Source organism: Leptodactylus fuscus, chromosome 4, assembly GCF_031893055.1.
Source record: "Leptodactylus fuscus isolate aLepFus1 chromosome 4, aLepFus1.hap2, whole genome shotgun sequence".
In the NCBI taxonomy this organism is placed as follows: domain Eukaryota; kingdom Metazoa; phylum Chordata; class Amphibia; order Anura; family Leptodactylidae; genus Leptodactylus; species Leptodactylus fuscus.
In genome coordinates this window covers 197,938,522-197,966,142 of record NC_134268.1, presented here as the reverse complement: position 1 = coordinate 197,966,142, position 27,621 = coordinate 197,938,522, and the positions used below count along the sequence as shown (strand labels likewise).

Here is a 27,621-nt window from a genome sequence, read left to right as displayed (position 1 = left end):
GAACATGCCCCCTAGCTGTACGAAGCCTAGTCAATTAGGATGTAGATATACTAATACAGAGAAAGTGTTAAACACCAGCCATATACATAAAATAAAAATATGCGTATATAAATAATACCGTAAACGCATAAGGTCGGTGACGTTGTGATAACTGTACAAAACAGTATAGAAAGGATACGAGAAGCGGTCATTCCATGTCGCCCTCTCGACGTAATCCAACTTGACAACGGCGTTGATTGTCGTTAAAAGTTTGTTCCATGTCTCATCAAAATCCACGACTCGTGGCTTCAATGACATGGTGGGGTTTCAATGTTAAAACCTGCAAATTATTAAAAAAGAAAAAAAAAAGAATCAATAATGTCAAAGATCTACTGTAAGCCTATCATTTATTAACAGTATTTGCAGAAATCAGTGATATTAGGGAGTGTTCACACTACCGTCTGTGTCCGACAGGTAGTGTCCGCTCCTAGTGTCCGCTCAAAATCTGGCCCGGACATTAGGAGCGGACACTAGCTGTGTCCATGACACCTGTCATTTATTTAAATGGCGATCGGGTGCGTTCTTTTGCACTCCGTGCCCTTCCTTCACTGTCCGCTTGTAAAGATGTCCGACTTTTGAAGCGGACAGAAAAACCCGACATGTAAAAACCCAGCCACCAGTGTACAAATGAACGAAATACACCAAACCTACACCCTGGTGCACACTGCCAAATATGTGACCTAAGCAGAGGTTATTTATTCATTCCCTGCACCTCTACCCACACCCAGGAGCCGAGCTGTGACAGCAACAGGTAAAATGTGTGAAGGACAAACCTGAATGTCTTCACTGTCACACAATAAGAATATCTTGGCATTTCCTTCATGTAGATTACATATCTGAAACATGACATACAGATGAATAAAGAGCTGTACACTATAGAAGACCTTCTTGTGAAGCCGTTCTCAGTTTGGACAAGCACTACTTGCTAGCAGTGCTCTTTTATGGTAAGCAAATCATAAAGTGCCCCCCTCCCCATGGGACCCCAGCCATCAGTCAAATAAGGCCAATTTCCATGAAGTGTTACCACAGGAGAAATTAAAGCAGTTACCTGGCTTCTAATAAATTAGATCTTTGGGATCCAATACCCAGCACCCCTGCAGATCAGCTGTAGAGAGACAGCGCAGTTCTGAGTAATGCCCTAAGTCTGCTTATTGTATGTAAGCATTACAGAGATCCACGCTAACTTGGTACAGCTGATCTGCAGGGGTACTGGGTGTTGGACCCACACAGATCTAATATTCATGAGCATCAATACTAGAAACCAAATAACTCCTTTAAGGCCTCGTTCACACAAGGCACGGGACAGCGTATTTTGGTCCCAATTTTGATGCGGGAAGCTGTGTCAGAATAGGACCAAAATGCACCTGCCGCAACTTCCGACAGTCGCGGCTTCCCGCTCCGGAGTAGGCCCAAATGAATGGACCTAGTCTGGAGGGTGGTGTCGCGAGGCCGGGGCTGAATCAACTGCAGAATTTGCCCGAAGAAAGGGCAGCTCGCTTGTGTGAGGGAACATACCGCTCATGGAAAAAAGGAAGCTAGCGGTCTACATAGGCCTCTATTATCTTATTCTGTTCAACTGTAAAAATTTCAATAAAACCCGATTATACATACATAGGCCTCTATTGTGAGGGGGCGGAGACTAAGGTGGATTCGGCATCAAAATTCGCCCCCTCTTACCCCGTGTGAACGAGCCCTTACAGAAATCCACGCTAACTTGGTACAGCTGATCTGCAGGAGTACTGGGTATTGGACCCACAGATCTAATATTGATAGCCTACCCCAAGAATAAACCATCAATACTGGAAACCAAATAACTCCTTTAAGCTTATTATTATTAATAATAATACATTTTATTTATATAACGCCAACATATTCCGCAGCGCTGTACAATTTGTAGGGTTCAGATACAGACAGAAAGATACATTACAAAGAAAGTCATTTCACACAATGGGACTGAGGGCCCTGCTCGCAAGAGCTTACAGTCTATGAGGTAGAGGGGATGACACAAGAGGTAGCAGGGGCGGCATTGCTTATACAGGGGGTCAGATAATTTTGTAATAGAGGTTACTGTCATTACACAAACATAAAACTTTATGAGCCGTCACCAGTCGTGTCCTTTAACATGTGGATGGAGCTTGGACCTATAAAGTTAGCCTGAAATGGCATCATATCATGTGGGGTAATGTGGGAGCGGGGACAGAGGAGGGTTAGATTTTAGGGATTCTAATTACAGAATGGAAGAGTTTACATTAGGAATTGTGATAGGCCTGTCTGAAAAGATGTGTCTTTAGTTTGCGTTTGAAGCTGTAGAAATTGGGAGTTAATCTGATTGTCCGGGGTAGAGCATTCCAGAGAAGTGGTGCAGCTCGGGAGAAGTCTTGTATACGAGCGTGGGAGGTTCTGATAATAGAGGATGTAAGTGTTAGGTCATTGAGTGAGCGGAGAGCACGGGTTGGGCGGTAGACAGAGATGAGGGAGGAAATGTAGGGATGTGCAGCATTATGGAGAGCCTTGTGGATGAGGGTGATAACTTTATATTTTATTCTATAATGAATAGGCAGCCAATGTAAGCGACTGGCACAGACCAGAGGCATCACTGTAGCGTCTAGACTGATAGATGAGCCTGGCCGCTGCATTCAGAATAGATTGTAGAGGGAAGAGTTTAGTGAGGGGAAGACCGATTAGTAAGGAGTTACAGTAGTCAAGGCGAGAATGAATCAGAGAGACAATAAGTGTCTTTAGTGTATCTCTGGTGAGGAAAGGGCGTATTCTGGAGATATTTTTGAGGTGGAGGTGACATGAACGTGCGAGTGATTCAATATGAGGGGTGAAGAAAGGGTCTGAGTCAAACATAACCAAGAGGCAGCGGGCATACTGCCTAGGAGTTATAGTAAGGCCTGAGACTACTCGGCCGGGGAGAGCGAGCGGGGAGGCTCAATGGTTCACACTGTTGAATCTGACCAAGGATCTGCAATTTGCACTCGAGTGAGTTTCCTCCGGGCACTCCAGTTTCCGGAATATGATGGCGCTATATAAGTAAGCAAAATAATAATAAATAAATGTACACTTTTGTATTGTCCGTGCAATGCAGGACAGGTCAGGTCCTCCAGAGTGAGAGACGCTCTTTGCAGTAACTTTCTAACCTGACCTACAGAAGAGGAGTCCCCACCTAACAGGGTATATAGAGATAGGATTTGGAAGCTTGACAACAACGGGGCTGAGGAGTCGGGGTCCCCCCTGTACAAGTCGGCAGTATTATATTACTAGACTCGGTGGTGACTCGGATCCTTTGATCCATCCAGCACTGTGTACATATGGGAGATCTGATGATCTGCATTTCTATCCTGGAATAACCTGAGAGGCCTTATAAAATATTCACCAGGCAATCCTCATATGCACATAATGTAAAGGGGCCATCTCACCACCACAACCCTTACCCCTATGTCCCATCACAAACATCATGGGGGAGGGCATTGCCTCAATTCTGATCCCTGTCCATGAGCCGGGACAAAAAGCCCCTTTGTTGTATCCTGGATCCATGTATTACACGGATGGCCATTTATCTGCATGGAAGATATGCCTTGTTACATCCCCTACAGTAGATGCTGCGGCGTCACAGTACAAAGTCACAAGGACGACGTGTCACCAATCACATTGCCCTACCATGTGCCTTCACACATGGCACATTTGCTGCAGATATTTCTGTGACAGTCCCAGTTATCTCAGATGGACGTGTATATCCTATTAATATATTAAATATTACAAATGTGAAAGTTTGTTGGTTTGGATGTTTGTTCCTCAATCACGCAAAAACGGCTGAACGGATTTGGATGAAATTTGGCACATAGATAGTTTGTAACCTCTATTAACACATAGGCTACTTTTTATCCCGGTAAATGACATGACTTCACGACTATTATGAATTTATGTTCACATACTATATTACACTGCTCTTATCTCAGCTTCTGATAATGTCAGGTCTGTTATTTCTCTGTGTAAACACATATCTAACCCTCAGTGGTTTGTGTACATGCATTTGCATATTATCTGATCTGCTCCAGGCAGCGCTGACATACTGGATGGGAAAACACCTTTAATCCAAATTTGGCAGTTTGCCAATTTTAACCATGTCGGGGAAAAAGAAAATCTAATTTGTTGCAAACAATGAGAGCTATGAAGGTAGCCAGAAATCAACAGAGTTCTCCTCAAGCGGAGCTATGGGGGATCATCAACACCAACAACACATGTATTAAATGGCGTCCCAGAGAGCTGCTGAGATGCCGGAACAATCACAGGTACAGTGCGAGAAACAAGTTCAGCGTCAGGCCAGCTTGAGAGCCGCCGAAACGCCGGAGCAGGCGGATTATAAACGCCAACAACGCGCTCATTATATGGAGTCTCAGCAAGCTGCTGAGATACCAAAACAATCACAGGCACATCGCGAGGAACGAGTTCAGCAGAAGGCCAGCTTGACAGCTGTTGAAATGCCAGACCAGGTGGATCATCAACATCAACAACACGCTCATTATATGGCGTCCCAGCGAGCTTCTGAGATGCCAGAACAATCACAGACACAGTGTGAGGAACAAGTTCAGCAGCAGGACAGCTTAAGAGCTGCCTAAACGCTGGAGCAGGCAAACCATCGACAGCAGCAATTTGCTGAATATACGCAGATCATCAACGCCAACAACCCGCAGACAAAGTCGCGGGCAGAGACTAGTGTAGTATAAAGCTTCCGGCAACCGAAACACCTGATCGACATGGGATCCAGGTGCCAGACCCCTCTGATGTGATAGCGATGACCTATCATGTCAATAGGTCATCAGCATCAATTCCTGGACAACCCCTTTAAGATACTCTACAGTTTGTCTGCATATAGGATACAGTTTCACATACACTTCATTTCAGGTTGTAGAAATGATCCAACTTTTGAAGATCTGTAACATCAATGTATATACAGCCATCCCCTGCTACATTATACCGTACAGTCTATAGAAGCTTCACGGGGTATCACTTCTGCTCATTTACAAAAGTGAAACATCTCCTTTTGCTGTTACTTTCCATTCCCATATACAGGAGGAGATCACAATGAAAGCGAAACTGCAAAATGAAGGTTATATCAGGTGACGAGAATTCCCCGAAATGCATGAGAGTCTATGGAAGAAGCCGCGTCATAACAATTAAACCAACTGAGACGTGTAATAAACTCACAATAGGAAACTATCAGTCTGTATAATCCACTGCAGAAATGCTTACAAAGCAACACCTTGGAGCCACCTGAAGACGACCTTTCACCCCTTCACTAATATTAGTAGGGACTGCTCCGATGCTGCCGGCAAAGTTGGAATATTTTTCTCTAGCCCCATCATTGGTCGCAAGGAGAGATGCCAGCAGTATTATACCCACGGCGAACCGCGTGGCATTAATCTGTAGCTGTTAACCTTTCAGGTGCCACAGTCAAATGCATTTTGTAACAAACGCCGCCCTCCACAATGTCATTAGACAGTGCGATCAGTTGCCATGAAAGTCAGTAAAAGTCAGAATCCTGGTGCCCAGGCCTGTCATTGCCATAGTTCTATTATACGCTGCCATAGGCAGAATGTAACAAAAGTCAGTGGCTTTTACAATACATTAGTATTCCAGTATATCGTAGCGGCGAGCAAACCCTCTATTAAAAAAATAAAAATTAAAAAATATAATAATTCAAATCATCCCTCTATTCTTAGACCTCAACCCCTTCTTCCAAAAATACCTGGTGAACAGTATACGGATGAAAAGACCAAATGGAGTTTAATTCAATTCTACGCTTCGTAAAAAAAAAAAAATAATAAAATGTGATCAAATGGTTAGAGATGGTATCAGAAAAAAGATGACATCTTGTCCCGCATAAGAAGAGGCCTCATCCAGCTCTGTACACTGAAATATGAAAAAGTTAAAGCTTTCAGAATATGGTGGCACACAAAATTCTTTGTATTTTGCAAAGTTTTCGCCCTCCTTGGCCTTCTTGCCAAAAACAAGTTAACCTGGACAACTCCCATAACCAAAAAACGATGGCTCTTGGAATTTGGGAAGGAAATAAAAAAACGGATAGGCAATTCACTCGGTCCTTAAGGGGGTTAAAGGATGCAAAGACAAGGAGCTGGTGAAAGGAAACGGTTTACGAAAAAAAATTTCAACTAGGACAAATGCAAAAGCGGCATGGGTAATATTCTCTCTCCTATGGTTTATATGGCCAGCACAGCGACAGACAAGTGGTTGTTCACAGGCATGAATATAGACACGAGAGCCATTCTTCCCTTGTATCTCTACTCATGTGGTATTTTAGCTACCTGCACAACACGTGTATATCAGCATGTAAGCAGTAGAGCTACATGTATATCCTACAGGTAAGCCCAGTAATAGGAACTTGTCAGGCTTACCTTACCACTCTTTATCCGGTCACCAGGATACATGGATACCTTAGAGGTTGTTGCCATCGAAAGGGTTAAATCCCCACGGCGCTTTGGGAATTGCTAGCGAGATGAACCGGATCCTGCGTTTGGATCACAAGTCGCAAAAGAGATAAATAATAGGATGGATCTAATATATTTTATTAATAGGTTTTCTCTGTAATGATATTATATTCTTTGTGTTATTGTGAACGTTCAGGTTTCCTTCTCCAGTGTCTGTTTCTTGCACTTAATTCCTTCACGGCAGCAGACATGTTACCTGCTAATGTCTATGCTGACAATACATTAAGACTACGGCCTAGGTTTTATCATGGGTATGTTTTATTCCAGGCTCTTCTGCATGAACCAATGGGTCCGTGAAGGGTACAGACGGTAGATCCATGGATCTGTAGATACACACGCTCATGTAGCCTGAGATCCAAGGATTGAAACACATAGGAGCAAATTTATTAAGACTGGCGGACTGTATGCTAGTCTTAATAAATGGCCCAAGGGATACAGGGGCTGAGAGATTAGTGAAGAGGATGTCAGAGGTCAGAATAGAAATCTACAATGGGCAGGAACTGGCAGAGATATCCAATCTATCTCATGTTAGGAAACTCCCAAGCGTTGCAATAGATCAGATGGGCCGAGGTGTCAGAATGCGGCGTGGGTTGGCTCCTGAGGCCTCAATATCATTCTTCTACGACACTTTTAACTGTTCGATACTTTTGTCTACAGGTTGACTTTGCCGTTGCCTGTCAAAGCTGAGGCAGTCTCATAGATCGTGAGCCGTGCCGCAAGGGCATGCAATAATACTGAACCAGATGGTTACGTTATTGTATTTGCTTTAGTGTTTTTATGTAAAATCTCCTCAAATGTCCAGGGCCACAAACTTAATTGTGTTGCAAAAAGAAATATTTATAATTATTATCCATTTTGTATAAAAGCCAACTTGTGGTTGCATCCTTACTCTGGCCAAGGTGTCGGAGATGTAACCATGTAGTTCTCACTGGCCAGGCCTCAGTTCTGCATATTGGGCACAGTCAGTAGTGGCGGTAGATCACTGCTATGGGGCCTCCAAAAACAGCTAACACTCTCCCAGCTCCAGTATAAGTCACCGGAGAGCTGCTAATGTACTGCCACCTTCTCTGCTCACTGTTGACTGTCCCACACACATGAACTGCATGTATAGGACATTTATAGTATATCTATATTAGTATACCCTTTTATTTTAACGCCATACAGAATGGTTCCATGTGTTGTGGAGGAAAGACCCTCCTGTTTAATATAATATATCATGAAGTAGATTATAGCTTAGTTACGCAGACCCATTCTCATTGCTGTAGTCCGCAAATTCAGCGACCAGGGACAGTCGACATGATCCACTGTTTATCTCTGAAGCCGAGGCCCCATGTGTCTGACAGTCCCTTCATAGCGGATGGGATTCTAGTGAATGCCATTCACACATTGCAGAAAAATACCGTAGCGGTTTTGGAAATCGTAGCATGTCAGTTACACGTACAGAAACATTGGTAGTTCCCCTATAGGTATAATGGAAGCAGGAAGTGAGAGGAAACTTTTTGTTAAAAACCGCAACGTGTTGCTGTCGCAGTACTTTTTTTTTTTTTTTGCCATAGCCCCCTACGTGGGCCTTTAGCCTGAACTAGTAAAATGTAAAACAGGAACATTATTCTAGGAGCGATATTTTAGCTCGCTCTACAATATTAGGTATTTAGCTCTAGACACATGGCTGCATTTTGGAGTGATCCTGAGAAAATACTTCTCCCTCGAGTGTCCTCAGTCACTGCTATGACGTGTTCTCTTCTGTAAAGTGCAGGCTATTTAAAGCATAGAGTATCCCACCATCAGCAGCGCACATAGAAGGCAGCACAGGCATGTGAGACGTCTCCTGCTTCCCAGCATACACCCTGTGTGTACAGCCATGAGAGGCAGCCACTAACATTAGGGACAGGTATAGTAACCACCCACTCATGTCAATCACAGCTGGATGGAAGGTCTGGGTGCTGGAAATCAGAGCTCCTTGGGGTGAGAACAGCAATGGGGACACCCTTGTTACACCAAACAGCTCATCAGAATAAAAAGAAGAAAGCCAATTGTCTAGGCCATTCTGTGATATCGGAAGTGGAGAGACACGAAGGCATGCTTGGCAACCTAATGGCTGACGCAACCAACCGAAATGCGAGAAACAAGAAAATGCGTTGTCAATTTTTTCATAAATTTCCAGGGAGTATAACTAAGGACTGGCACCAAGGATAAAGAGGACCTGTGGCTCTCCTGACCTGTCTGTTTTAGCGACTACTTACATCATCTATAACATCAGAATTATGAAGCATACGTTCTTAGGGTAAGTTTTTTGGGCAGGATTTTGAGGCCGAATCCGCCTTAAATCCTGACCAAAAAGACGGCTCCCATTGAAATCAATGGGAGACGGTCAGGTCTTTTTTTCCGGGAGCCGTTTGTTCCAGCTCCTGCAAAAAGAAGCGACATGCTCATTCTTCAGGCCGATTCGCCCCACAATTCGGCCTGAAGACACCCCCTCCTCCGGACTAGGCCCATTCATGGCTACCAGTTTTTTTTTGGACCAGAACCTGAGGTGGTCTTCGCCTCAAGTTCCGGTCCAAAAAACCCTGTGTGAACTTACCCGTAGGCTAGGTTCACATCTGTGCACAGCTGTCCGTTGTTTGGGTCCACCAGAGAACCCGAACGCTGCAGTGCCAGACCGCTAAAACAGCGTTTACCTGCAGACACCATTGACTATAAGGGAGTCCACCAGGTGTCTGCCATTTTATAGTGAAACCAGCAGAGAGGAAAGTCTTCCACACAGGACTTCGATTTTCTACAATTTCTGCAGTGGAGTCTCTAACAGAGACTCCAGCCCTATATTGTTCCTCTGTTATTCCTCCTGGCCCTGTTATTTGTACATTGCCAACTAGGTGCGACCAGCTGAATTCTGTCTCAGGACCAAGGAGTCGGTAGGTGACATTCCTCCATTCTTCCACAACTTGAATCTTATAAATGGCTGACAGTCATGGTCAATCGAAAGCAGTAAAAATCCTCTAATTCACAAAACATCTAGTGATTGATTCCTATGAAAATAATCATGTAATACGTTATAAATCTGATTATATACTAATAATATAATTTAAAAAAAACCAAAAAATAATTCTATTTTGACGTTGGTAAATTTTTTCACGCTAACTCCACACCCCCGGTGTCCCTACTCTATCATACCGTCCTATGACTACTGACAGTACGAGATTGTGTAGTGGCACGCCTCTTTGACAAGGTGAATAGTAACACCCACTTGGCTATTTAAATATAAATTTTTGGGGCATATTACAAAGAAACAGTTACAATAGAAGATGCTCAAGAACCTTCAGGTCAGAGGAAATACAAGTATTTACTAAAGACATGTCAGGAGGGATGACCGGTCCTCTATAAGAGATGCTCCAGAAGTCTTATACAATATACAGATGATTAAGTCACATAATCTGTATCATGTTACAGTCCAAGCCCAAGACTGCAACTAAACACTAACTTTTATTGCACAGGGTGACATATTGCTTGTGATCTCATGCAAGATCTGCAGTGTAAACTGACACTTTTCCGCAACTGAAGTATGTGAGGTCAAAAAAAGTCAATGCATTACTGCCAGAGATGGGACATTGCACAGACTTACATTAGTCACCTCGTAGACTAATAAGATCATGCAAGATTCTCATCTGCAATAAGTCACAACACCAGGTTTTGTTTTTTAGGCCTCACCTAATTGTCACTATGGCCACTTACTGTTCTCGGCAGTGACGCTGGTATGTTCACCATGTGACCGCACCTTCTAGTGACTGGCACAACATGGCTGTAATGTAGATAAATCATAGGACCCTGGGGCTGGACCTGCACGGCTCGGCAGGAGAATGTGGTTTGTCTAAATGCTGCAGACAACATGTTTTAACCCTTCAGGAGAACACATACCCAAGGTGTCTCATGCTCAATACAAGTTTCCCTTTTAGCGTCCATCATCACCCAAGTTACAAAAGAAGCATGAAAAGGTCCAGAAGATATCCAGAAAATTGTCTGAAAATCTCACGACTGGTTATGGTCACATCTGTGCCTCCATGTCCATGGACACATGGGGTGCTAACATAGACATCAATGGTGGCGGACTCCCAGCACTTTTTTTGTGATCAAGGCAACTTAATCTCTAAATGGAGACTACAATGCAGATATAAGGCCAGCCTTAAAAAAAAAACAAAAAACAAAAAAAACAACGTATGGTTTGAGGCTCAATTGCTTTCCCTGGTGTGGCTTAAAGTCATTTCGATTCAGTCCCACAAAACAGACATCTTGTAATGCCAACCTAAAGACTAGAATCACTAGTGAAACTAAAAGGGAGTGTTAAACAGCTTGTCCGGCCAAAAAAAAATAAAAAATTACCTGTCCTCCATGCTCCATTGTCCTCCAAGTGTGGTCCGGTTCTGCAGCACCAGGGTCTTCTTAAAGTGAAACTCCTCACCAGCTGTGACGTCCCGGATCCCTTACGCTGAAGCTAATGATTTGCCTCAGAGGTCACATGACTGCTGAGGACTATCAGCAGCATAAGGGAATCATGATGTCATAGGTAGTGAGGTCACGTGTCCTTCGCTGAGGCTGCTGACTGGCCTCAGTGGTCACCTGCCACAGGCACTTCCACTGGGAGACAACACTGGACTGGCAGGATTGGACCACACTGGGAGACACTGGAGCACTGGGAAAGGAGAGTATGATTTTTTTTTTTCCACCTCCCCCGCCTTTTTAAAAATTTAGTTTTTTGCCTGGACAACCCCTTTAAGCACTGGAGGCCTGGACGGGTAATCTGGCAAATACCCAGTAGGCCGCTCACATGCGCCATTCTGCTTACCAAAGGCCCATAATGATTAAGATTGTGAAATTTTGTTCTTACAAATCGCTGTAGAATTAACGGCCCCCAAAAAGTCTTGACATCAAGCCCTGCAGTCAGCGGTCAATGGCCACTTTGAAACGGTCAGTATTTTGCCTCAGTATTTGTAAGCCCAAACCAGGAGAGGGTCAAAAACGCTGAAGAGGTGCAAATATTAATATTATAAAAAGTCTGACTAGGTTCCTCTGGTTTTGTCTTTCAATAGTGACCATGAAAATGGCGTAAGGCTTTATGCACATGACAGACCGCGCAACCCAAGCTCCAGTCTGACATTTATAAAAAAGGTCCTGTACTTTAAAAATTTTTTAAAAAATGTACAATAATAACAATAATAATAATTTGGAACAAAACTGAGCATTGGGTTAAACTCCCAGTCATTTGCATGAAACTTTACAGGGAAAAAAAACATGTACGATCAGAGATGATTTTTAGCGGTGAGTCAATGGACTTAGGGCCCACTCACCCGGAGGAAAATGGTCCAAAATTTCAGCGCTGAAAAAAAAGCCTCCCATTTCCTTCAATGGCTTCCTTTTTCTGCGCTGAAATTCCTCACCACTTTCCTCTGTGTGAATGCACCCTTATAGAGGAGCGGTCGTCTCTCCTTATGTAACTCTTCTAAAAATCCATAATAAGGCTATGTTCATACAACGTCTTTTGTAGTAGACCAGTGACAGAAATAATTCCTAATCCTATTTACTTCTTCAGAATTTTCCCTGAAGATTCAGCAGAATGCCAATTTTTTTTTCCGGCAAGCGGACAGTGAAGCATCTGCCTACCATTGAAATAAACTGGAGGCAAAGTTTTGGGGCAGGTTCTGCTGTGAAAATTCCCCTATGAGACAGGGAGAAGGGTAACGCCCCTTTGCCAATTTATTCATACATTTCCAGGAGGATTGTTCCAATCCCAATTACATACAGGCCCAAACTGTTTTGCTTTAAACACGTCAGATTTGTTGCGATCATTTTGGCAGATTTTCTTTTGGAAATTTCTGCAATAAATATATGATGTCACGCTGAATATCAATTATTATATTCTCATATATATGTGTGTATATATATATATACATACACAGTGTTTTGTTGCCACAAGCACACGTACTATATGTAAATTGGGTATGACCTCTGCCCGGTTGGCGCTGCCGGTGGCTGGCACTATGTATCTGCTTGTTTAGGGCACATTCACCACGCCCCAAAAAGGGTTGCAAAAGATAAGAGGGTCACAAATGGCACAGACACTGGTGAACCTGGCAAAGTCCACCAGCAAGTCCTGGCAGCAGCTGTGGGGGCGCCTGCTCGCCATTACCCTGCCCTTATACACAGTGCCCTGGGCCTGCTCTAGTGCTGGAGGCTGCAGGCCAAGTCCAGGACGGGTCACCAGAGCTGCAGCCTGCCTGACAGAGGCCTACACATGTGAGCTGAGCATGGGCCACTGAGGAGCTGCCGGCTCCCCGAGGTACCCAGGGGAAGACTCCGGCTACATAGTGCCAGCTGCTCCGATGCCCACAGCCCCGGGCCGGGGCGCAGTGAGGGTAAAGCACAGCAGTGTGAGGCCGGTACCTGTCGCACGAGTCACTGGGGAGCCCTCTGGGGGAGATCATCAGCTGTCACCGACACCGCTCACTCAGCTGCCATTACCTGGGATGCCGGAATGTACCATCCGCTCGACTCATGGGGGGAATAGGGACATTTACTTACTGCACTACCGACAAGATCAGTCTCCTTCCCTGCACACCTCACAATCCACTGCCCCTCACCATTACCCGCATTTGGTAAACGGTGGCCTAAACTAAGAGGCGGGAGCAGCCGAGCAGACAGCGCGTATGTTATTAGTCGTCCCCCGTCTGCGGCATAGACTGATCCAAAGTACGGAAGCTCCGGCGGCTCAAAAACCTTCGACTCCATCCCCTAATGACAAGCAGGAAAGGGGAAGCCCGTGGTAGGCGGCTCCTGCTGTGTCAGTATGGAGTGTGGAAAGTTGTTACCAGGGAAGGCAACCGTAAAATGTGCGCTCTACCCACAAGGAGTTAATAAAGTGGTGCCGGGTTGTTCTGTGTATTGTCTGTTGGAGGTGAATAAAGTTACATAGGATTGAACTACTTACAACATAAGGCAGAGACGGGAGGGTGATTTTGGTTATGGCACATAAAGATGGCAGAGTCAGTCCCATTGTGTGAAGTGACTATTTCTTTGTAATGTATATTTTGCATTTGAACCCTACAAATTGTACAGCGCTGCGGAATATGGTGGTGCTATATAAATAACATTTATTATTATTATTATTATTATTATTATTCTACTTCGCCTCCAGGGACCGAATACCCTTGGAAGAGAAGGAGCCTTCTTACTTCTGCAGGACGCTGTTACCGCCTCTTTGACTGTATTATCTGGAAATCATGGCCTATGCAGAAATTTCTTAAAGGGGCTCTATCAGCAAACTCATGCTGATAGAGCCCCACATATGCGTGAATAGCCTTTAAAAAGGCTATTCAGGCACCGGTAAAGTTATATTAAACTCCCCCCCCGTTTTAAAATAAAACCCTAAAAAAGAATGTGATCTACTTACGCATCGTGCACGCTGGGCGGGCATTCAGGGTGCACCGTCTTCTTCATCCACGCCTCCTCTTCCTCCGATGTCTTCGGGTCCCGTCCTCCTCCGGCGCTCGCGAACTGACATTGATAAAAAGAAATGGCCTGGGTGCATGCGCTGTAGCATGCGGCTTCTACTACGGCTACAGCGCATGCGCCCAGGCCATTTTTTTTTTTTTATCAATGTCCGTTGACAAGCGCCGGAGGAAGACAGGACCCGAGGACATCGGAGGAAGAGGAGGCATGGAAGAAGAAGACGGCGCACCCTGAATGCCCGCCCAGCGTGCACGATCCGTAAGTATGTCACATTCTTTTTTAGGGTATTATTTTAAAACGGGGGGGGGGGGGGGGTAGTTTGATATAACATTTACGGTGCTTGAATAGCCTTTTTAAAGGCTATTCACGCATATGTGGGGCTCTATCAGCATGATTTTGCTGATGGAGCCCCTTTAAGGTTATGAAAGAAAATACAATAACTGGGGGCCCACTCTGGACTGTAGGGTGGTTGGTTAAGCCCCATGAAATTTGCGAGACTTGTGAGTTGGCGAGAGACATTGTGATTTGTGAGACTTATGAATTGGCGCATTGTCGTGAAGCAGCCACACACCTGCCGACACCTTCCCATGACGTTTCTTTTCGATCGTCTCCCATAACGCCTTCATTATTGAAATCTAAGTGTCCCCAGGAATTGGAGTCTTTTGTGGCATGAATTCTAGTAATAAAACATTTTCGGTATCCCAAAAACCTGCTGCCATGACCTCTCCAGCTGATTTTTTTTTTTTGTAGTTGTTGACTGTTTGTACTTCCATAGCATGGGCTCTTGTTTGGTCTCAGGATCCAGGTAGTGGACCCAAGTGTCATCACCTGAGGATAGAAGTCTCCTGGATTTTCTCTAAGCCTAAGTTGCTGGAAACATGTTTTTAGTCAATATAAGGCGCACCCACCAGGAACTGATCTTACCATCAAAACCTCATAAATGATACTGGAAACCGTACCAGCTGGACTGCCTAATTCATAAGCGATAACAATGACTTTGACCCAATGATCATCCAAAATCACAGTCTCCACTTTATAGCACATTTCCTCTGAAGATGCCTCAACAGGTCGCTCTGAACAGGGATCATCCTTAATTGATTCCCTATCCCACTTAAACTGCTTGGCCCAAAACTTTACTTGGTAGTAGGAGGGAGCCTCATCGCCAGATACAGCAATAAGCCTTTCGTGGATTTCTCTGGGCTTATTTTCTTCCTTTGTAAGAAATGTAATCATGGAACAACGTTCCAAATGCCACAGTTTCTTTTGTAAACCTGCATTGTACTGCACTTGCCAAAAAACGCAGCTTCTGCAAAACCCTCCAATGTGCCTGGCTCCTAGAGAGCTGCGGTGCTGACTAGTCCCTTCTCTATCACCTAGCTATAACTATCTACAAGACCAGTTATCAAACCCTCCCTCTGACGTAGGCACCACTCCCTCCCGGGGGCCGGCTTCTCTGTGGCTACCGGGAGGAAGGGGCGGAGCCTCAGCACCTATATAGATGTCAGCGCTGGGCGGGGACTTCCTCTTGAATCGCCGACAGCGCCGACTTCAGCTGACTCTTACTTACTCTCCCCCCACCCCACCCCCTCTCCTTTTTTATTGTGACTGTGGGTGATTTATTGTTACTTTTTTTGAGTTAATATTGCTATTTATTTCTATTCATTGTTCCTAGGTGTCACAGCTGGCATATTGGCAGGACCTTGTCCCCTCCCCTTTGTCATCGGGAGAGAAGAGGACGCATCACCTGTTGAACATCGGACACATGCACAACGCAAGCGGCGGCGGGGCATTCTGGTGATGTCATACAGATTGTCATGGGGTAGCAAGGTTCTGCTGATATGTTCACATTTATTTAATAAAGTTGTGGCTGACCCCCAGAATTTATCCAAGATCTGTGTCTGCGTGTTTCTTTATATATCTGTTAAGTTGGGGGGCGCCAGGAGGAGGGTTTTTTGTTAGGACTTTGCAGTATGGCTAGTCTGCAGTATATCGTCTGCTCCGCTAGAGGGAGCCGCTGTCCTAACACCTGTAACTCTTCATATAGGTGCTCTGTTATATACACAACACAACCAAATCCTCTATATATTAGTAATATAATGTAATATACATAAATGTAAATACCGTGTACATCATGTGTGGATGTGAATCTCCATAGGGATCAATTGTAATCTGCAGTTTACCCGACTGCAGTGTTTATGGTGGCTGTTGAGGACCAGTCACTGTCCATGAGGGAAGGTTTCTGATTTCACATAAATGAAAAGTTTAGCAATTTTATAAATGCACGTTTTTATTCCAATTCATCCCGTTTTTACAGAACTCCGCTTGTTATCAGTGAATGGTTACTGATCATTGGTATTCCTGGTTTACAATGTTCAGGGTTGGACTGGCCCATCGGGGAACTGGTGAATCCCCTGGTGGCCCTCGATCCTTGACTGTCAGTACTCATTTTCCCAATGCAGATACTATGCTCAGGGGCCCGATCGGGATGGTCAGGGATGCTATAACTGCAACACCCTAAGGCTAAGGCCCCATGGTGCGGAAAAGCAGCATTTTTTATTGCAGATATTGCTGCGTTTTTTTTTAAAACAAAGCCAGGAGGGGATTGAGCAGAAAGTAGACATATAAGAAGCTTTCTAGATATTTCCCATTCCTTTAGTAGCCATGCTTGTCTTTGGCCAAAAAAACCGCAGCAAAATCTGCAATAAAAAATGCTGCTTTTCCGCACTGTGCGGTCTGAGTGGTGTGTTTCTGCGGGCAGTGCGTCGATCTGCGTTCTCACTGTCTTGTAAACTGCAGGCCTAATGTGGCTTGTGGTTTACAAGTTGCTGGAAGTTTTTAACTAGATCGGTTTCTGCACTGGTCCCATTATAGTCTATGGGGTCTGCGAGTTTCCATAGCTAACCGCCTTTTTAAGTGGATTTGGTTTCCGTTTAGGGGGTCCCCAAGCGGATCCCCCGATCAGAAACCTTATTGCAGGTGTAAACCTAGTGTAAGTACCCAGAATAAGACATTGGGGGAGCAGGGAGGGGTAGGGACAGGTGGTCATTACTATCAGGAGGTCTCTAAAGTCATGGGGGGCACTTACATGTGGAGCTGAGAAGGGGCTGGAGGTGCACCATCAGAGGTCTCTGAGGACGGTGATAGGGAGGGAGATTACATGGGGAACTTAGGCCCGATTTACATCTGCGTTCAGTATTCCGTTCAGGGAGTTCGCTTGGGGACCCCCTGAACGAAAACCTATATGCATTAAAAAGCAGTTAGCCAAGAAACCACACGGACCCCATAGACTATGTGTTTTCCACATGAATCATGCGGAGAGAAAAATACTACAAGAAGTACTTTTCTTTCCTCATGTTATGTGCGGAAACCACACGGACCCCATTATAGTCTATGCGGTCTGTGTGGTTTCTTAGTTAACTGCTTTTTAATGCATATAGGTTTCCATTGGGGGGTCCCCAAGTAAACTCCCTGAACGGAATACTAAACGCAGATGTGAACCGGGAATTGGGGGGGGAGGGGGGGGTTACCTACCTGGGGACATGAGATTGGGAAGTTGGTCCAGCAGCAGCAGGCACTGAGGAGACATAGCACTGGGTGTATAAAATGATGATTATGATGATGATGATGATGATGAAGAAGCCAGTCAGGGCCTCACTCACTCCTCACCTCACACAGTCAAGTAGCAGGGGAATGTCACAGCAGCCGATGCAGGCAGTGTAACTGCATCCTGGGGTCTTGCAGTTAAAAGTGAGGTCAAATAAGAAGCAAAGTGTAATATTCAGCACCTGGCAGCCGAGTGGGCCCCTTCAGGAGCCTGAGGCCCCGGCGCTTGCCTGGGTATGCCGGGTGCTGACGCCAGCCCTGGCATACCTATATGTCTTCATTCTGTGCACTAAAATGTATGATCTCACCTATGTTAAGGTAGGGAATACCTGGCTTAGAACTATTATGAAACACACTTTTAGGTCACTAGACATCGCCTACATGGTGGACTAGCCCTGATAGACCGCAAAAGCTTTGCCACTCTATAAGAACTCACATCACAAATGTATTGTTCATAGGAATGTCATTTAGGATAAAGCAAAAATTAAAACAGTATATATGCAAAAATACGGAAATCGCTCTACCTTAGACGTTATTCAGATGGTACCATATGACGCGGGGTGCACGGAACATCCGACCATTAGGATGGAATCCAATTGAGAAAAACGATGATATAAAAATCCAGCACGCCCAATAGTTGAAAATAAAATATAACTTTTACTTCATAGTGGTTAAAAACAGTAAAAGCTCCTTAGAGCATGGATCCAGAATAAAATAAACAGCCTACGCATTTCGAGACTCACATCCAGGTCTCTTAGTCATAGCTACGAAACGCGTAGGCTGTTTATTTTATTCTGGATCCATGCTCTAAGGAGCTTTTACTGTTTTTAACCACTATGAAGTAAAAGTTATATTTTATTTTCAACTATTGGGCGTGCTGGATTTTTATATCATCGTTTTTCTCAAAAATTAAAACAGTCTATGTACAAAAATAAAGGAAAATTCTTTTAGTGCACAAAAAAAGGTAAAAGATTCTTACAAACTAATGCCCGGGTCACATCTGCGTTTGGATTTCCGCTTGCGGATCCTCTGAATGGAAACCAATACACATAAAAAAGCAGTTACCTAAGTAATCCCGCAGACCCCATAGACTATAATGGGATCCATTTGGTTTCCGCACAAAACACGCAGAAAGAAAAATAAATAAATATATAAAAAAAATTATTGCAAAAAATCACAGTGTTATTCATTCTGTAAAACAACCTTTACATAAATTTAACATATTAACTACATATTTAGAAAAAAAAAATTGTTCATGGGTGTTCATTATGGGGCATAATACTGTGTGCAGGGGCCACTCTGGGGCATAATACTGTGTGCAGGGGCCAGTATGGGGCATAATACTGTGTGCAGGGGCCACTATGGGGCATAATACTGTGTGCAGGGGCCACTATGGGACATAATACTGTTTGCAGGGGCCACTATGGGACACAATACTGTGTGCAGGGGCCACTATGGGGTATAATACTGTGTGCAGGGGCCACTATGGGACATAATACTGTGTGCAGGGGCCACTATGGGACATAATACTGTGTACTGGGGCCACTATGGGACATAATACTGTGTGCAGGGGCCACTATGGGACATAATACTGTGTGCAGGGGCCACTATGGGGTATAATACTGTGTGCAGGGGCCACTATGGGGCATAATACTGTGTGCAGGGGCCACTATGGGGCATAATACTGTGTGCAGGGGCCTCTATGGGACATAATACTGTGTACTGGGGCCACTATGGGGCATAATCCTGTATGTAGGGGCCACTATGGGACATAATACTATGTACAGGGGCCACTATGGGGCATAATACTGTGTGCAGGGGCCACTATGGGGGATAATACTGTGTACTGGGGCCACTATGGGACATAATACTGTGTGCAGAGGCCACTATGGGGTATAATACTGTGTGCAGGGGCCACTATGGGGTATAATACTGTGTGCAGGGGCCACTATGGGGCATAATACTATGTGCAGGGGCCACTATGGGGCATAATACTGTGTGCAGGGGCCTCTATGGGGCATAATACTGTGTACTGGGGCCACTATGGGGCATAATACTGTGTGCAGGGGCCACTATGGGGTATAATACTATGTACAGGGGCCACTATGGGGCATAATACTATGTACAGGGGCCACTATGGGACATAATACTGTGTGCAGGTGCCACTATGGGGGATAATACTGTGTGCAGGGGCCACTGAGGGGCATAATACTGTGTGTAGGGGCCACTATGGGGGATAATACTGTGTGCAGGGGCCACTATGGGGGATAATACTGTGTGCAGGGGCCACTATGGGGGACAATACTGTGTACTGGGGCCACTATGGGGCATAATCCTGTGTGCAGGGGCCACTATGGGGTCTTTGTAGTTAGTCTGGAATGGGGGGGGGGCGCCATTCCTAGTTATGCCACTTATAGCAATAAATGATAAAAATAAAAATTATGATAAAAATAATAAAAATATTAAAAATAAAACAGTATTGTCACTTAAAGAGTTATATCCTGAGTTGTTTATGTCACCATGGTAACTGCAGCCACTGACAGCCAATAGGATTGCTGGACCTGAGTTTGCAAAATCAGTTGTCCGGTGTCAGTTACTACCAAGGCAGTGATGGAGATGGAGGAGAGCGCTCGGCCCTGCTCAGCAAGGGGGTAACTATAGGGGGACGTCTATGGGAAGACAGCGGGGTCTCATCCACATAGATAGAGAGATAGATAGATAGATAGATAGATAGATAGATAGATAGATAGATAGATAGATAGAAGATAGATAGATAGATAGATAGACAGAAGATAGATAGATAGATAGATAGATAGATAGATAGATAGATAGGAGATAGATAGATAGATAGATAGATAGATAGATAGATAGATAGATAGATAGATAGATAGAAGAGATAGATAGATAGATAGATAGATAGATAGATAGATAGATAGATAGATAGATAGATAGATAGATAGATAGATAGATAGATGTTACATATGATCTGAATGAATAATTTGTTGTTACACTAATGTAACATATACATATATGTATTTATATACACTGTATAAATTGTGTAAATATGTAAATAGATAGATAGATAGATTATAGATAGATAGGCGATAGATAGATTAGATGGATAGATAGATAGATAGATAGATAGATAGATGATATAGATAGGCGATAGATGATAGATAGATAGATAGATAGATAGATAGATAGATAGATAGATAGATAAATTTCACATGACATTTTTCAGCCCATCGACCACTTAGTGGTCTTATTACGATGGGTCCCTACACTAACACTTTACATATAGGGCAAGGGATCAATTTCTTCTATACTCACTGTTACAGTGCAGTCTCTAAGAACTTGATCTCTGGGGTCTTGTCTGTTAGGGGAGTATAACACATAAAGTCTTAGTGTAGGGACCCATCTGAATGAGGTCGCCGTGACGTGGCAGATGGGCTCGCACAATTGACCAAGCTGTGCGCTAAGAACCTCACATTTATACCAGTAGTCAGTGATATAAGAGACTGGAGGTGTTAGAATTTTATCATATAAAGCTCTGCACTAGAAGTAGAAGCTCAGGATGGGGTCTAGTCCCTGAACGGCTCCTCTAAAAAGTATTCTCATCTAATCAGTTGCTCCGGTACAGTGTGCCTCATGGTAATGTTTACATACCGGGAGCTGCACTGCTTACTTGCCGTATAATGTATAGTGTCGGCTTTATTACAGTCTATGGGACAGCACTACCGGACCTAATGGTATTAGCAGCGCAGCTCCCAGCCTTTCCCCATTACCAGGAGCCTCACTGTCCAGAAACAATTGACCTGCAGTGTGGGACTCTCGCAGATCTAATATTGATGGATTGACCATCAATATTAGAAGGTGGGTAACCTATTTATATCACCTATTTACTATTAGTTCTGAAAATATTCTAGATCAGGGGTGCACAACCTTCTGTGGTCCAAGGGCTACATTATGGGACTGTAACACCTCCTTCAAAGACTGCGATACAACATAAAGAGGTTTCCCCATATTAAGCATTGATGTCTATATCTGGTTTTGCCCACTCCATAGTGTCCCATGGTGACAGCCGCACAGTGCTCGTGGCGGCGGCAAAAGGACGGTTTTATAGGTCACATATGCTGGTTGTCTGCCCCTATTCTAGAAAGTCTACTTTTACATTAATTTTACAATTTGACTTTTTTTCCCCTGTGCAGAATGAGCTATTTTTAACCCTTCATTAACTGTTACATTATAGCAATTCTGCTCTGAGCTTGTGTTGATCTTGTGTATAACTCGGTGTCAGTGATCTTTTAGCTATAGTAATGTTATAGCACAAATTTCACATGACATTTTTGATCCCATCGATCACTTATTGGTCTTATTACAATGGGTCCCTACACTAACACTTTACATATAGGGCAAGGGATCAACTTCTTATATACTCACTGTTACAGTGCAGTCTCTAAGAACTTGATCTCTGGGGTCTTGTCTGTTAGGGGAGTATAACACATAAAGTCTTAGTGTAGGGACCCATCTGAATGAGGTCGCCGTGACGTGGCAGATGGGCTCGCACAATTGACCAAACTGTGCGCTAAGAACCTCACATTTATACCAGTAGTCAGTGATATAAGAGACTGGAGGTGTTAGAATTTTATCATTTAAAGCTCTGCACTAGAAGTAGAAGATCAGGATGGGGTCTAGTCCCTGAACGGCTCCTCTAAAAAGTATTCTCATCTAATCTACCTGGTATTTTACTTTCCTTCCCACAAGTACCTCTCAGATTGAACTAAAGGATTATTCCAGCAAGACACATTTATCAACTACTCACTGGATAGAGGGCAAATATCAGATTGGTTGACATGTAAGTAGGGTTACCACTAGATCAGTAAATCACTTGCCCAGCCAACATTATTGCCAGGATGTCACTCTACTATAAGATTAAAGGGATCCTATCATTTAAACACTTTTTTTTCTAGTTGACACGCTGGAATAGCCTTAAGAAAGGCTATTCGTCTCCTACCTTTATCAGTCGCCTCCGGCCGCCGTACAGTAGAAATACCGTTTTTTATCGGTATGCAAATGAGTTCTTTCGCAGCACTGGGGGCGGGCCCCAGCGCTCAAACAGCACTGGGGTCGTCCCCAATGCTGCCAGAGAGCTCTCTCCAGCGACGCCTCCATCTTCAACAGCAACCACTTTTCCAGCTGGGCTCTGCCAGTCAGACAGTCAGACGCACCTGCACAGTCGGCTTTGCCATCGGGACCCAGGCAAAGCCGAATGCAGAGGCCGGCCAGCGGCCATTTGTTTGGAGGCCACTTAAGAACGCATGCGCAGTATGCTCCTGTTCTCCATAGAACTACAGGAGCATACTGCGCATGCGCGCGTAGCGACCTCCAAAAAATGGCCATCAGCCGGTCTGTGCACTCGGCTCTTGCCTGCGTCCCGATGGCAGAGCCGACTGCGCAGGCGCCGGAGTGTGACTCCCCAGCCAGAAGAAGATGAAGAAGAGGCGGTTGCTGTTGAGGATGGAGGTGTCACTGGAGAGAATTCTCTTGCAGCATTGGGGACGCCCCCAGTGCTGCAAAAGAACTCATTTGCATACCGGTAAAAATCGATATTTCTTCCGAATGGCGGGCCGGAGGCGACTGATAAAGGTAGGAGACGAATAGCCTTTCTTAAGGCTATTCCGATGTGTCAACTAGAAAAAAAAGTGTTTAAATGATAGTATTCCTTTAAGTGTCATTTTTAGAGAATATGCAGATGACAGTATCATTTTTGCGCCTCAGGGCATATTAAACAGTAAATCTCCAATGCTGGCTTCTGTTACCCAGGAAAGGTTGTAAAGACATAGTATTGCAGTCTTCATGTTTAGAGATTATATGTCACCGAAACAAGGGATGTCAACAGTGGCGTAACTACCGCCGGGATCGGTAAATAACACCGCAGGACCCACAAACACTATCATTATACTCAGGGGTCTTTGCAGGCCCCAGAGTATAATGATTGGAGGCCCGGGAGAGGTAAGAAACATAATAAACACTGTTACTTTCCTCTCCACGATCCTGCAAGGCCTCCTTCCTAGTTGTCTGACGTCTCTGACGTCACATGAACCTGGCCTGTGTCCTGTAACGTCCGACGTCATTGAAGAAGGACGGCAGCAGAGGCCGACAGCGTAGGAGCTGGGGACAGGTAAGAAACAGTAGTTTTTTATGTTTTTATTCCCCGGGTCTCCGATTATTATACTCTGGGGTCTGAAAAGACCCCAGAGTATAATAATTGTTTATGGGTGTCCACAGTGGGACATAATAGTGTGTGCAGGAGCAACTATGGGGAATAATACTGTGTGCAGGAGCCAGTAAGGGGCATAATACTGTGTGCAGGGGCCACTAAGGGACATAATACTGTGTGCAGGGGCCACTATGGGGGATAATACTGTGTGCAGGGGCCACTAAGGGACATAATACTGTGTGCAGGGGCCACTATGGGGGACAATACTGTGTGCAGGGGGCCACTAAGGGACATAATACTGTGTGCAGGGACCACTGAGGGACATAATACTGTGTGCAGGGGCCACTAAGGGACATAATACTGTGTGCAGGGGCCACTAAGGGACATAATCCTGTGTGCAGGGGCCACTAAGGGACATAATACTGTGTGCAGGGGCCACTCAGGGACATAATACTGTGTGCAGGGGCCACTGAGGGACATAATACTGTGTGCAGGGGCCACTAAGGGACATAATAGAGCGCGCAGGAATGCGGGGTCGGTCGAGGTTGTCGGCGTCGGTGTCAGTTGGGGGGGCCATGTCAAAAGTTCGCCACGGGGCCCCGCCATTCCGGGCCGGGTTCATGTGATGTCAGAGAAGTCAGACAACTAGGCCTGAAGCCTGCCCGGATCGTGGAGAGGTAAGTAACAGTGATTTTTATGTTTCTTACCTCTCTCCGGCCTCCGGATATTATACTCGGGGGTTTGCAAAGACCCCCGAGTATAATGATAGTCTTTGTGGGGCCCATGGTGTCACTTACCGATCCCGGCCCAGCCAGAATCGGTAAGTAAATAGGGCCCATTACCGGCTGGAGTTATTAATTATTCAGATGCTAAATTACAATACGTTACAATATACACTATTAGTAAGTTATCAGTATGTAACAAGTTGCTAAATGAATGACACAGATCACTATATGGTTTATTGTATTTTTATCTATGACCTGTTCTCTGCCTTGATTTTTTTGATCAGTATTCCTTTCCATTGTTGAGAAGGAGTCCAGTAATGATAAATCTGGGAAGAAACACTGCACTTGGTAATTCTTGGTAATGCTGCTATTCCGCTCCTCCACTGGGGGCAGAGATGGAGAGGACGGCATGACACTAGGGGCAGAGATGGGGGGACATGAATCTGGGGGCAGAGATGGAGGGGACATGAATCTGGGGGCAGAGATGGAAGGGGGACATGAAACTGGGGGCAGATGAAGGGTGTATATGAAACTGGGGGAGAGATAGAGGGGGGAAATATAATTTACGGGTGACTGTAGGAGGATTATACTGTGTGCGGGCACATGAAAAATTAACGAGAGGGCGGAGTCAACACAAAAGTGGGCGGGGCTAATTTTTCCACGGCGCGCTATGCGCACCGCACATTTTCTCCCTCTTTCAGTTCTTCAAAAGTTGAGAGGTATGTCACACTGCTCACCCACCATATGATGTTCACCGCTGCACTTCTTAAGCCCACCACAACACCTTGTATGGCAAGTGAACAGCGTGGCCCCTAGAATTATTACCATTATCTGTAGCCACACTGTCCTAGAAAAGCTGATCTGCAGAGTTTCTGGCTGTTGTACCCCCCACAGATGTAATATTGATGGCCTATCCTAAAGACAGGCCATCAATATTAGAAAGATGGATAAATCCTTTAAAGAGCTTGTCCAGGAATTACAATACAGTGGGAAATTAGCTTAGGGGGGAGGAGATCTACAATTCTCAACAGATCTAGAGCATCTGGAGCTGCTGGGAGTTGTAGTTCTCAGAGGGGTAGTTAAATTAAAAGATTAGAAGGCAAAATAGGAGGAAAAGTTGTTTTTGTTTGTGTGGGTAAGTAGTACTTACCTTCCACAATGCTGGTCTTTGGCTCCTCTGCAGTAACCCGCTGCCGCGCTCAGCGCCAACACGTCAGTAATACTTGCAGGATAACGCTGGATTTTGATTTGGTTCCAGTGGCTGCTCATCACCAAGACCCAGGATACAGGGGGAGGGTCTAGAACAGGGGTAGGCAACCTTTTTTAAATTAAAAAATCAAAGATGAGGTCCTCGGACTGCTGGCAATAATTATAAGGCTGACAACCTCTACAAAATAACGCAGCAAAATCTGCAACAAAAACACTGTGTTTCTGCGGGCGGTGCGACGATCTGCGTTCTCACCGTCTTGTAAACCGCAGGCCTAAAGAGGCTTGCAGTTTGCAAGTTGCTGGAAATGTTTTAACAAGATCAGGTTCTGCACTGGTCCCATTATAGTCTATGGGGTCTGCGAGTTTCCATAGCTAACTGCTTTTTTAAGTGGATTAGGTTTCCGTTTAGGGGGTCCCCAAGCAGATCCCCCAAACGGAAACCTGATCGCAGGTGTAAACCTAATGTAAGTCATCGCCTACATGGTGGACTAGCCCTGATAGACCGCAAAAGCTTCGCCACTTTATAAGAACTCACATCATAAATTTATTGTTCATAGGAATGTCATTTAGGATAAAGCAAAAATTAAAACAGTCTATGTACAAAATAAAGGAAAATTCTTTTAGTGCACAAAAGAAGGTAATAGATTCTTACAAACTAATGCCCGGGTCACATCTGCGTTTGGATTTCCGCTTGCGGATCCTCTGAATGGAAACCAATACAGATAAAAAAGCAGTTACCTAAGGAATCCCGCAGACCCCATAGACTATAATGGGATCCATTTGGTTTCCGCACAAAACACGCAGAGAGAAAAATAAATAAATATATTAAAAAATTATGGCAAAAAATCACAGTGTTTTTCATTCTGTAAAACAACCCTTATAATAAATGTAACATGTTAACTAAATATTTGGAAAAAAAAACAATTGTTCATGGGTGTTCATTTTGTGGTATAATACTGTGTGCAGGGGCCACTATGGGGGATAATACTGTGTGCAGGGGCCACTAAGGGACATAATACTGTGTGCAGGGGCCACTATAGGGCATAATAGTGTGTGCAGGAGCCACAATAGGGCATAATAGTGTGTGTAGGGGCCACTATGGGACATAATACTGTGTGCAGGGGCCACTGAGGGACATAATACTGTGTGCAGGGGCCACTGAGGGACATAATACTGTGTGCAGGAGCCACTATAGGGCATAATAGTGTGTGTAGGGGCCACTATGGGACATAATACTGTGTGCAGGGGCCACTGAGGGACATAATACTGTGTGCAGGGGCCACTATGGGGCATAATACTGTGTGAAGGGGCCACTATGGGACATAATACTGTGTGCAGGGGCCACTATGAGGCATAATACTGTGTGAAGGGGCCACTATGGGACATAATACTGTGTGCAGGGGCCACTATGGGGCATAATACTGTGTGCAGGAGCCACTATGGGGCATAATACTGTGTGAAGGTGCCACTATGGGGCATAATACTGTGTGCAGGGGCCACTATGGGGCATAATACTGTGTGCAGGGGCCACTATGGGACACAATACTGTGTGCAGGGGCCATTATGGGGCATGATCCAGTGGGCAGGGTCACTATGGGGTATAATACTGTGTGCATGGGGCCACTATGGGGAAATAATACTGTGTGCAGGGGCCACTATGGAACATAATACTGTGTGCAGGGGCCACTATGGGGCATAATACTGTGTACTGGGGCCACTATGGGACATAATACTGTGTGCCGAGGCCACTATGGAACATAATACTGTGTGCAGGGGCCACTATGGGGCATAATACTGTGTACTGGGGCCACTATGG

At 44.8% G+C, this 27,621-nt stretch overlaps 1 protein-coding gene across 1 annotated transcript in view; it reads right to left on the bottom strand.

Moving 5' to 3' along the window:
* CUL2 (cullin 2) overlaps positions 1–13,190 on the bottom strand; it is a 53,103-nt gene extending 39,913 nt beyond the window's left edge. Inside the window, exons 1-2 of the mRNA XM_075271618.1 lie at positions 12,984–13,190; positions 179–319 (exon numbers count right to left, since the gene is read on the bottom strand). Of these exons, the coding sequence (XP_075127719.1) occupies positions 179–297 (119 nt within the window). The 5' untranslated portion in view covers positions 298–319; positions 12,984–13,190. The remainder of the gene's footprint in view (positions 1–178; positions 320–12,983) is intronic.
* Between the last annotated feature and the right edge of the window lie 14,431 nt (positions 13,191–27,621).